Below are 12441 nucleotides of genomic sequence, written 5' to 3' on the forward strand. Positions count from 1 at the left end.
AGATTGAAAAGCAGGGTTTAGAGAGCCTACCGTACCGCAGACAGTAGAAACTTAGGCCTTGAGAAGGGGGCACACTAAGAAATGTACCCACAGAGATCTTACTCTCCTTAGTAGAGAGGTTTTAAGTATACATAAATGTAGAAAATGTTGATGCTGCTGATCCTAAATTATAGGTTGAAAAGTAGACGATAGTGAGGAAGCACTGGCTCAACAGTTAATATTTGTTTAGATTGTTGGAATTGCTTTAATTATCAAAATGCATGTGGTTATGGGTTTGGTTATATTGAAATTCCCCTTGGAGAGAGGTCAAGCTATACCTTTAATAGTTTCTAGTTCCTGGACCAAGGACATCTTTTGAGAGAGAGGCAATGCATTTGTGTTGACAGGAAAGGAGAAAAGGCTTTGGATCCCTTCCACAATGATATGGATCAGATATGGCAGGGGAAGACCCCTTGAGAATCTTGGCTACAGTAAAGAAAAATTTGAGAAAATCAAACAGAACAGGTAACTTGAAAAAGGGTGGAACAAAACTCATTTTCTCAGCCAACAATAAAGTAAAACATTTTAAAGCAATTTTAGTATCATCCATATTTAAACAATATTTGAATTCCTACTACATTAAGTCCAGTGTAGAAAATCCAAAGTAAACTAGAATCGAGTAAACTAGGTACAGTAATGAGAAACAACATTCTTCATGCTTTGAAAGCCAGTCAGAAACCAGCATGGGATGGCTACATCCATTCTTACACATAAACAATAAAACTTACAAGTGTAGAAAACAAAGGCTCATCCATATTTTCAAGAGGAACTGGGTTTGGATCAAAGCAGTTGGGGACAGGGGCAGCCCAGCATCCCTTGGCTTCTATGTGGGGCTCTGGGCATTACAAAGCTATCCATTGAGCCCCAAATGTTATTTGCGAATAGTTCACCCCCAAGTCCCCTGCCTGGTATCCTCTGGAAATCTCTGCTTTGTTAACAACCTAGGCCTAGGAACACAGCTTAAGTTGCTGTGGCTGTGTCACAGAAGTTTCTGCTTCCCAGCATCACTAGAGGGCGTTTCCAGGGCTCCATGGCAATTAACTAATGGCTCTGGATACACTCCCAACTATGCTGAAGTTAAACAACAACAACAACACCCAAACAACAACAAAAGCGACAACAACAAAAAATAACTGATAAACGTCTCCCAATTGCCCGAACGGAGTGTACGAACCCCATCAAATTCTTCCTGTTCATCAGGCAGGGTATTGCTTAACCAGAATCCAGGAATGACGGGAATCTCACTGTTTTTCTCCAAGGAATGCATATCCCAGAGACCCTGGACCAGGTGGGCCAGCCCAGATCTCGATTATCCGGAATGAAAAGCGAATTTGGGCCAGTTATCTCCTTAAGTGCCGCCATACGTTATTCTTGAGTTTTACCGGAAAAAAACAAACAAACAAACAAACAAAAAAACCTATTCAACCATTTCGGTCCAACTGTAAAGCAACCGTTTATTAAATATTAAGTACTGACCAAGAGATGGACCTGGATCAGAAATAAACGCAGAATTTCAGAGCTGGAAGGTCCAGCGGACAAGTGTTGCAGGGATTTATACATTTAATCAATTTGGCCACCGTAGTTTCCCGCGAGAGATTGTTATTTACAAAGAACTACAATTCCCAGCATCCGTGGAGGTTGTCTGGTTCCCGAGCAGGTGGCGCTTGCAAGTTAATTTTGGGAATTATGTATACAAGCTTGATTTACATTACACATTCATCTTCATTTTCGGAGGCAGAAGGGGAAGTTCCTAATGAGTGTAGTAAAGGGAGTTCACACAAGCTCCAGATTTCCGGACTTAGTGATCTCAGGGTCACTGTTCACAAAGGGGAGGAGCGGGCGGCTGAGCAGTCGGAGCTGAGGCCGTGAGTTCTCTCCAGTGCTGGATGGGAAGACAGAAGGGCAGGCTGTTGGAAGACAGGCACAAGTGCTACTGAAATGCAAATCTCTGTGTATCTGGGAAAGGTCTGGTACTGTACTGGAAGACTGGGTCAGCGACCACTTTGCTGGGTCCCATTAGCAATCTCAAACAGTAAGGGAGGTGCTCTTGTAATTCAAGACTCAATGGCCAATCAGGGCGGAGAGATGGACCCGCCAGTCAGGAGAGGAGGCGGGATCTTCCGGGTGAGTTGCCGCAGCTTCAGCACTGTAGCTGAGCCGGCTTGAGAAGTTCCGTTTTTCTGTGAACGCTGCTGCTGGGTTCTGTGAGAGAAGCTCTTGCAAGCTTCTAATTCGCGACATGGTGAGTGCAGGGTCACTGCCCACACAGGGACGGAGCAGGCAGTTGTGCAGGGGGAGGTGCTGCCCAGGGGATTGTCCCTGAGTCTGGGTGGTAAACTGTGGCCAAATCTGGCCACCTGTTACTTCCCTTTTTGTCCTAGTCATTCCCTGAACCCAGCGGTGGGCTCTGAATAACTTCACTGTGACGGCAGCATCTGCTCAAAGCTTCTGGCACAAAGACTTGAGTGTAGAAACATGCTTAACAGGATGTCAAATCAGGCCTGGTTTCTCTTTACTTCTCAAAGTTAACTCCTTTATCTTTTAACATTTAGGTCTAAGGTCCCTTTGGAGTTAATTTTGTAGAGGTTGTAAAAGGCATCTCACGTTGGGTAGCACTCCAATATTAAACTGTGGTGTAGAAGAGTAGAATTGATGATGTTTGATGTTAAAGGATTTACCAATGCTTAGGAAATAGTGACACCAAGTAGGGTTTAGCTGAGGGAGAAATGACTCTGAAACACTCACAGATAATTAGTAAGCTTACCAGACGTGTTAGAGACTAGGGTGCTAGGATACATATATTAATTTACTAGGATTGTCCAGAAATTCTTATCCAGAACATAACAAAAGAGGCTAGCCTGCTTTATAACCAGCCACTAGGGCCATCCTCATATCAAAGAACCAGCCTCTAACCCACCCCTCAAGGGAGCATTATAGGGTCACAATCAAGATTAAAGGCTGTTTTACCATAAAGTGCTAGTTTTCTTCTTGAGAAAAAGCATAGTTTAGGCATATGAGCAAGAGAATGCCGGGTGACAAGTCTTTGAAAAGGAAAAACACTACTGGGTCCAGGACTGGCTTGATCAAACAAGGCTTTCCATGAGGCCCTCATGTATGGAGAATGACATAGCTCTTTCTAAAACTCAGGAACATGCATGGCAGTGCCAAATAGGCCCTGATGTATTGAGAGTAAATTAGAGCTCCTTTTTCTTTCCTTTTTTTCCTTTATTATAATTCATTATTTTACTTATTTACATTTCAAGTGTTGTCCCCTTTACAGTTTCCTCTCCACAATCCCTTCACTCCATTCCCCTTCCCTTTGCTTCTAAGCACTGCTCCCCCACCCACCCACCCACTCCCATTTCACCCCTCTATCACCCCTTTCAGTGGGGCAACAAACATCCATAAGACCAAGCCCCTACCCTCCCGTTGATGCCAGATAAGGCCATCCTCTGCTACATTTGTGTAGCAGGAGCCATAGACCCTCGTGTGTACTCTTTGGTTGGTGGTTTAGTCCCTGGGAGCACTGATGGGTCCAGTTAGTTGATATTGTTGTTCTTTCTATTGGACCGAGCTGGCAGACCCCAATGGAAGAGTTAGGATTAGGACTGAAGGAGCTGGAGGGGATTGCAACCGCATAGGAAGAGCCCCTTTTCTAAAGCAGGGAAGATGCAAGGGAGAGGTGGTAATGATCCGAGGCCAAAGCTTCTGGGGAATGGTTAGTTACTTCAGATCCTGAGACTCCAACTCTTCTCACCATGTGGGTCTGTGGTTATCAGACCCAAGATGTATGTAGGCTTTAAGTGATGCCCATGAAATACCCTGTGTCTCCCGTATAGTATTATTTTATTAGAGCTCCCCCTTGTTTGTCTCATTGAATGGTAGTTTTTGCTGACTTCATAGACGTTTCCCATTTCTTTCCAGTTCTCCTTGGTAAGTAGTATACAAGATGCTATGCTTAAGAAGCTATGTCATGAGACATAGCTTGCACAAGACTTCCCTACCCCAGCTTTGATCTTTTCTACTTTCTACTTTTCCTATCTTTCTCATCCTCTGGTTCCTTCCACTTAGGACCCTGTCACTGACTGTTTGATGGCACTGGTTTACTTAAGAGACAGTTCTGTGTTGCAGGATATTTGTTCTCACTGGGAACCCTGAGATTGTGTTATTTATTGGCCAAAACTATTTGTAATTGTGCTCAACATTAGCACAGTTGAATTTTATTTAAATTACAGGGCCAGCCAGATATTCTGATGAGAAGTTCACTCTTCCTCAGGAGAAAGGAAACACTTCCATGTCATTAACAATTGTCTATATCTCCCACTTTTTTTGAGGGTTAAAGAAAAGTCATGTTGAGTAACTGCCTTAAGTAAAATGAACCCTTTATAACATCAAAGAGACCACACCCAGGATAATTGTTCTGCTAATGGGAACCCAGGAAATGACCACACTTTAAATGCTGCAACTTTTCAACCTTGAATGTTTTCACTTTGTTCTGTTTAAAAACAATCCAGAAAGCTGCCTCTGCCTTCGGCTTCCAGTGCTCTGGTTTGTAAGCCAGCTCCCTGGCACACTGTACTCATCTTCATCAGCAGGTCTAGCACTATTTTTTGTTTGCCCAAGTGGAAGTTGTTTTGTTGTCTCAAGTTCAAGGGTTATCTAGGCAAGGAGAAGACACTCCTTCCATTAGGTGGCCGCTGTTACCAAATCCTCACTCAGCACAGGGGGGCAAGGACTGGGTCACTTAGCTAGGCTGAATCTGCCTCCTACCCAGCTAAGGATTTCCTTCTCTAGGAGATTGAACACTTTCTCTATCTCTACTAGAAAACATGAATTATGATACACGCACACATGCACAAGAGAGCCTTGGTAACCCTTGTAGACTGCCATTTAGATGAAGTAGAACAGACCTGTATTTTCTGGTGTGCTTTTTCTGACTTGTGTTCCTTGAAGGAACCTTAAAACCCATTAAAGCATTAGCTAGGAGGCTCCTTTCACTGGTCACTGAATAATTCAGTTAGTAAGGGAGTCCAGCAAAGAATAATTATTTGAATTTCTTTAGTCAGCTACTTCCATGCTGAATTGGATCAGGCAAACTCTGATGTTATGTTGTTAGTTGTGATCTGTGTGACAGTAAGACACACCATTTTAGTAACTTTCTGTAGATACAAAGTAGGAGACATTGTTCTGCTGTGGTCACAGTCACACAAAGTGGTGCAAAATCAGTTACTTTGTAAATACTGATAATTTGCAGCATTGAGGAAAAAGACATTAAAAACCATCAAATCTCCCTGAGGACATGTAGGACCAGGGCTCTTCTTTTCCTAAGAGATAACAAGGTTTTAATTTTTCAGTTTCACGACTGCTGTAGCACACATTTTAATCCAATAGCTTTCTCCTTGAATTTTGTAAACAGGATTTAATAAAGTCAACCATAGGTGAAGAGTCAGAGCAAGTAACCAGTTGACAGAAGTGCAAATAGGATTAAGGAGAACAAACCATAATAAAGAGTAAGGAGTCAGGGAGATGGATAGAGATGCACAGGAATTAGAAGTATGTCACATTAGTTTTGTTGTTGTTCTTGTTGTTTTTGTTTTAGATTTTTTTTGGGTGTGGTATGAGAGAGGGGGGCATCTGCTAAGGAGAAAGGTCAGCTGGGTACTTTCTCTGCCTCTCTGATTAGCAGTCTTTCAACCCAGCATCTGGCTGCTGGGTCCTCCTTGGTAAAATAGAACAATTGAGATTAAAAAAAATTATGGGAATATCTTTGCTGTATGAATCTCCCACCTGTGAGGGTAGTGGCCAGACTTGCAGTCTATTGTCCATATTTAAATTGTTCAAAACATAATATAATTTGGAGTCTACACCTAAGAGAATTAAGGTTAACAGCTTATAGGAAATACGAAATCTGTATTACATAATTTATATTATTTCTCCCTGGGAAGGCATAGTAATTCTAGATTAGCTGCATCTTCTGACTCCTCCCTATTCTCACATTGCTCAGGGTTATTTCTACCCTGGGAAAAGCTCTTGGGTGGGTTCACTAACCTTATAGGAAATCAGTGAGGTCATCATGGAAAGGGAGACAGAGGGGACAGGGAAGAGAAAGGGAGAAGTCTGTGCACACACAAGAATGGAGAGAATGTTGAGGGGGCAGAGAAAGAAGAGTTTTTGGGAGAAGTTCATCATAGAGGATGGGATATGGCAGCCATGCCCTATAAGAGGTAGAGAGTGAAGGATGCTGAGAGAACCTGGAGGCCGGGTCTATTTTGGTATCTTGAATAGGATCTCTGCCACTTGTCTCAGGATCTGAAACCCAACAAATCATACTGCTGGAAAAAGTAAAAATGAGGTTAAGAAACAGATTAAGTCTTTTGTTTGAATTTTAATACTGACAATAAATTCTAGTTTATCAAAAATGTTACACTCTTAGACAAATGATACAGCTCTTTTCTATGAAGAAACTACAAAATTTAATGGTAAGACTTTTGCTTTGGAGGACACATTTAAAATATTAAATATTTTTTATTGAATATTTTATGTATTTACATTTCAAACATTATCAACTTTCCTGGTTCCTCAGTCTCCCTTCCCCCCGCCCCCTTCTTCTATGAGGATGTTCCTCCTCCCACCCACCCTCCCACTCCCATTTCAACACCCTATCATTCCCCTATACTGGCAAAATGAGCCTTCACAGGACCAAGGACTTCTCCTATTGATGCCAGAGAATGCCATTTTCTGCTACATATGCAGCTGGAGCCATGGGTTCCTCTATGTATACTCTTTGATTTGTGGTTTAGTCCCCGGGAGCTTTGGGGGTGGGTGGGGGGTGTCTGGTTTACTGGTATTGTTGTTCCTCTATGGGGTTGCAAACCCCTTCAGTTCCTTCAGTCCTTTCTCTGACTCCACCATTGGGGTAACCATACTCAGTCTGATGGTTAGCTGCAAGCATACTCATCTGTATCGGAAAGGATCAGGCAGAGCCTCTTGGGAGACACCCACATCAGGCTGGTGTCAGCAAGCACTTCTTGGCATCAGCAATAGTGACAGGGTTTGGTAGGTGTGTATGGTATGGATCCCCAGGTGGGACAGTCTCTGGATTGCCTTTCAGTGTTTGGTCTACTCTTTGTCCCTATATTTCCTTCTGTGATTATATTGTTCTCCCCTTTTAAGAAGAACTGAAGCATCTACATTTTGGTCTTCCTTTTTGAGCTTCATATGGTCTGTGAATTGTATCTTGGGTGTTCTGAGCTTTTGGGCTAATACTCACTTATCAGTGAGTGTGTACCATGTGTATTCTTTGTGTCTGGGTTATCTCACTCAGGATAATATTTTCTAGTTCCATCCATTTGCCTAAGAATTTCATGAAGTCGTTGTTTTTAATAGCTGGATAGCACTCTATTGTGTAAATGTACCGGATTTTCTGTATCCATTCCTCTATTGAAGGACATTTGAGTTCTTTCCAGCTTCTGGCTATTATAAATAAGGCTGCTATGAACATAGTAGAAATGTGTCCTTGTTATACATTGGAGCATCTTTTGGGTGTATGCCCAGGAGTGGTATAGCTGGGTCCTCAGGTAATGCAATGTCCAATTTCCTGAGGAACCACCAGATTGATTTCCAGAGTGGTTGTATCAGCTTGCAATCCCACCAACAATGGAGGAGCGTTCTTCTTTCTCCACATCCTCCCTAGCATCTGCTCTCACCTACAGCCTAGAAAAAGCAAGAAAGTAATCTTCTTTCAACAAATCCAAAGTAAGATAGCCACAAAAACGTAATTCCACCTCTAACAACAAAAATAACAGGAAGCAGCTATCACTATTCCTTAATATTTCTTAACATCAATGGATGCAATTTCTCAATAAAAAGACATAGACTGGATATGTAAACAGGACCCAGCATTTTGCTGCATACAGGAAATGCACCTCATTGATAAAGACAGACACTACCTCAGAGTAAAAGGCTGGGAAAAAAATTTCCAAGCACATGGTACCAAGAAACAAGCTGGAATAACTATTCTAATATTGAATTAAATCAACTTTCAACCAAAAGTAATCAAAAAAGGTAAGGAAGAACACGTTTAAACATTTGTATGTATCACTTTGTCTATATAAAATATAATGTAGTATATAGTTAATATAGCTCTACTGTGTAACATTATATATATATGTTTCTATTATTTGAATAGTTATTTAAACATTAGCTTTCCTTAAAGATCAGGAAGGACTAAATGCACAGGAACCTCTGTAATTCCACAATCCAAATTAGTGGAAAACAATGAAAAAATGACTGGATTTCTTTCTTGCCTGATATATATTTCACATTGCTTAGAGCATAACTTCTGGTTTTACAGATCTGGACAGGGTTCGCAAATGACCTCGTTATGAATTCCTGTGTGATGCTCAACCTTTACACAAATAGAATGGGAATTATATCTAGCAAAATCTTGCTTTCTCTGCCTTGGCTGTGTTGGTTTTCTTTCTTCATTATTGTTTCCCTTCTTTTTATTTTAATCTATGCATATGGAATGAGTTTTTTAATTAACATAGGTTCTTTTCTCATACAATATATACTGACCAGTGTTCCCCTCCCTTCACTCCCTGCAGCCATCACTCACCTCTCCTGTCTTCCTCTTCATCAGATCTATTCCTCCAACTCTGTTTCTTTTTCAGAATAAGGCAGGCTTCCAAGAGAGCACAAGCAAACAAGAATAAAGATACAAAAAGTCAAGGCAGTAGACCTCATATTGACACTGAACAAGGCAATCAAATAGGAGGAAAAGAGTCTCAGAAGCAACTGAGGCAGTCAGAGCTGTATCTATTCGCACTGTTTGAAGTCCCAGAAAAACACCAAGCTAACAGCTGTAACCCAGCAACAGATGACCTGGTACAGACCCATACACAGCCCATGCTTGCCATTTAGGTCTGTGAGAGAGTGCTGGACATCAAGATAGAATAAGGCATGGATTCTTTCTCATAGAGTGGATCTCAAGTTAAATCAACGATTGGCTTGACACTCAAATACTTTTGGTACCACATGCCCCTACATGTCTTACATGCAGGACAGACAGGTAGAGGGTTTTTAAGCTGGGTTGGTATACAGGTCTTAGGGTATCATGTCACCCCAGAGAGGTTAGAATATAGGGGTGAACAAGCCTACACCTGCTCAACCTCTATATTTAGTAAACTGTTTGGAAGTTGTCCTCAGCAATATGGCCCTGCTGTCAGGTTTCAGAGAGCAACCTCTGTCCTAGCAGCAGTGAGGGTTCTTTAGGGATCTTCCTGGGATCTCCTTGGCCACTAACTTAACCAATTGTAGCCCTGTCCCACCAATGAAGCCCCACCTTGCTACAAAGGATGGCCGGATCAGACTCCAAAATCTTTATTACTAGGAGTCCTCACTAAGACTCCTAAACTGGACTGTTTTGGATAGGGTGGCCATTATTACTCTGTTAATCCTACTGACCCGTGAACATGAGAGAGGTTTACATCTTCTAATAATTCTTCAATTTATTTCTTGAAAGACTCATAGTTTTTGATCATACAACTCTTACATTTGCTTTTTAAGAGTTACTTCAACATATTTTACATTATTTGAAGGTATTATGAAGTGTGTTGTTTACCTGATTTCTTTCTTATTCCATTTGTTAACTTATTTTATTTCTTATTTATTTACATTCCAGTTGTGGTTCCCTTCAGTCCCCCCTCCCACAGTTGCTCATCCTATTGCTCCTCCCCCTTACCTCTGAGAGAATGTTTCCCCCTCTACCAGGCCTCCTTCTTCCCTGGGGCCTCCAGTTTCTCAAGGATGAAGCACATCTCCCACTGAGACATGAATAGCCTGGCCTTTGCCATATTTGTGGGAGGGGTCTCAGTTTAGCCCATCTATGCTCCTGGTTGGTGGCTCAGTTCCTGGGAGCTCCCTGGGGTCTGGGTTAGTTGAGACCGCTGGTCTTAGTATGTGGTAGCTCTCCCCTTCAGCTTCTTTAATCCTTCCTCTATTTCAATCTTAGGGGCCCCTGACTTTAGTTCAATTGCTGGGTGTAAGGATCTGCTTCTGCCTCAGTAGGGCCTCTCAGAGAACAGCCATGCTATACCCCCATCTGTAAGCACATCATAGTAATAGTGTCAGGGCTTGGTGTTCCACTGCCATAAGATGGTTCTATAGGCTACAAAACTGGAAAAATCTAGACGACATGGATGATTTTCTAGACAGAAACCTTGTACCAAAGTTAAACCAAGATCAAGTAAACTCTCTAAGGAATCCCATAACACTCCCCCCTCAAAAATAGAAATAGTCATCAAAAACCTCCCAGCCAAGGAAAAGCCCAGGTTCAGATGGTTTTAGTGCAGAATTCTACCAGACCTTCAAAGAAGAGGTAATACCAATACTTTTCAAATTATTCCATGAAATACAAAGAGAAGGAACACTACGTAATTCATTCTATGGAGTCACAGTTCCTCTTATACCTATACGACAAAAAGATCCAACAAAGAAAGAGAACTTCAGTTCAATTTCACTTTGAATAACAATGCGAAAATATTCAATAAAATTCTCTGAAACCAAATCCAAAGGCACATCAAAACTATCATTCATCGCAGGGATGCAGAGATGGTTCAATGGTGTTTCCTGCTTCAATGGTTTATATTCCAGAATGAAAGACACACACACAGCTTTTATATTTTAATATACCTTAATCATTGAAATAGTTGGGCATCTGCTAGCCTCAATGCTGCTAGAATATACCTCCCACTGATAATTCTGAATTCCTACTTACTAATATCTATGTTCCAATTTGGCTATTCTGTTCTGTACCCAGTTGAGCAGTCCTCTGGGCCATGTCCTCTTGGTCCCCTTTCATCGTAGCTCTCCTCTTTACATTTTGTGGTCTCATGCACAGAAAACCTAAATCCCACCTTTTTCTTTTCTCACCAATTATTAACTGCTGGCATCTTTATTTATCAATCAATTAACCTGGGGCAGTTTTCCCGAAGGTCTATCTAGACCTTCTTGTGCAGACAGTTTGGGGGAAACAATTAGCATTCAAATACAGCTGCACAGTTCTATCTTTGTATGCTAAAGTCCCTCTAGATAGCACATTTCCTGCAGAACGTAGGTCCAGCCTTTTATTTTACATATCATCCCAATCATTTATTCAAGGTTTCCTTTTGATTATCATATGAATCAGCATCCCATGAACACAGCCCATTGATGCTTTTTTGTCTTTTTTCTTTTTTTTAAAATTTTTTTTTACTTACATTTCAAATGTTATTCCCTTTCTTGGTTTTCCCTGTAGAATCCCCCATCCCTATCTCCCTCCCCCTGCCTCTTTGAGAGTGTTCCCACACCCACCCACTCCCTTCCTTCTCTTGCCCTGGCATTCCCCTACACTGGGTAATTGAGCCTTCCCAGGGCGAAGGGCCTCTTCTCTCATTGGTGCCCGATAAGGCCCTCCTCTGCTACATATGTGGCTGGAGTCATGGGTCCCTCTGCATATACTCAGGGTTGGTGGTTTAGTCTCTGGGAGCTCTGGAGGGTCTGGTTGGTTGATATTTTTGTTCTTATGGGGTTGAAAACTCCTTCAGCTCCTTCAGTCCTTTTTGTAACTCCTCCATTGGGGACCCCATTTTTAGTCCAATAGTTGGTTAAGAGCATCTTACTCTGTATTTCTCAGGAGACTTCAGACATACATTTTTTTTTCTAACATTGCAAGAGAATTTGGAGTTCTGCCTGCCTTTGCTAGTTGCATGGGACCCTTCTATGAAATTACCACACCTGGACCTAACCTCTCTTTATCCTGACCTTGAATTCAGGGATCTGCCTGCCTTTGTATCTTTCTGACAGTTGGCTCTTAGTGTAACTGCTTTTGTTCCTTCAGGTTTGTAAAGCCCCTTGTAATTCATATTGCATCCTTATATGTTGCATAGTAGAGAAATTATATATATTTTGAATTCATGAATTTAGAGCTCTTTCTCATAACCTTAAGGGCTGTTGTGAAGATCCCACCATTTGCCTTTTTGCAAAGACATAGCCATACCCTCAACTTCTAGACTTCTGCTATTCCTAATTCTCATGGAGACATTGACCTTAACCAGGAGGACATTCCTTGGAGAAATGTGAAAATATACCCATTATTACACAAACAAGCCTTATGCACACAGCAACCATTGACACTTTTGGAGACTCACACTAGGGCCCTGTCCCAGAGGCAGGAACCACTTCATTCTCTTCCTACCAGGGCCATACCTGGCTGGGCATCTCCTGGAAGATCACACTAGGGTCCTTTTCCAGGGACATGAATCATGTCACTCTGTCCCCAGGAGGGCCATGCCAGCCTTGGCTTTAGGCTACTTTGAGTTCTTCTTTTTATTTATTTATTTTTTTTAAGATTTATTCATTTAT

The 12441-nt window shown here is 41.8% G+C and overlaps 1 protein-coding gene across 1 annotated transcript in view; it reads left to right on the forward strand.

The window, feature by feature from the left end:
- Window positions 1–1905: 1905 nt before the first annotated feature.
- LOC116892085 (zinc finger protein 120-like) overlaps window positions 1906–12441 on the forward strand; it is a 28491-nt gene continuing 17955 nt past the window's right edge. The window contains 1 exon segment of the mRNA XM_032893559.1: window positions 1906–2281. Within this exon segment, the coding sequence (XP_032749450.1) occupies window positions 2279–2281 (3 nt within the window). The 5' untranslated portion in view covers window positions 1906–2278.

This window comes from Rattus rattus, chromosome 2 (assembly GCF_011064425.1).
Source record: "Rattus rattus isolate New Zealand chromosome 2, Rrattus_CSIRO_v1, whole genome shotgun sequence".
Taxonomy (NCBI): Eukaryota; Metazoa; Chordata; class Mammalia; order Rodentia; family Muridae; genus Rattus; species Rattus rattus.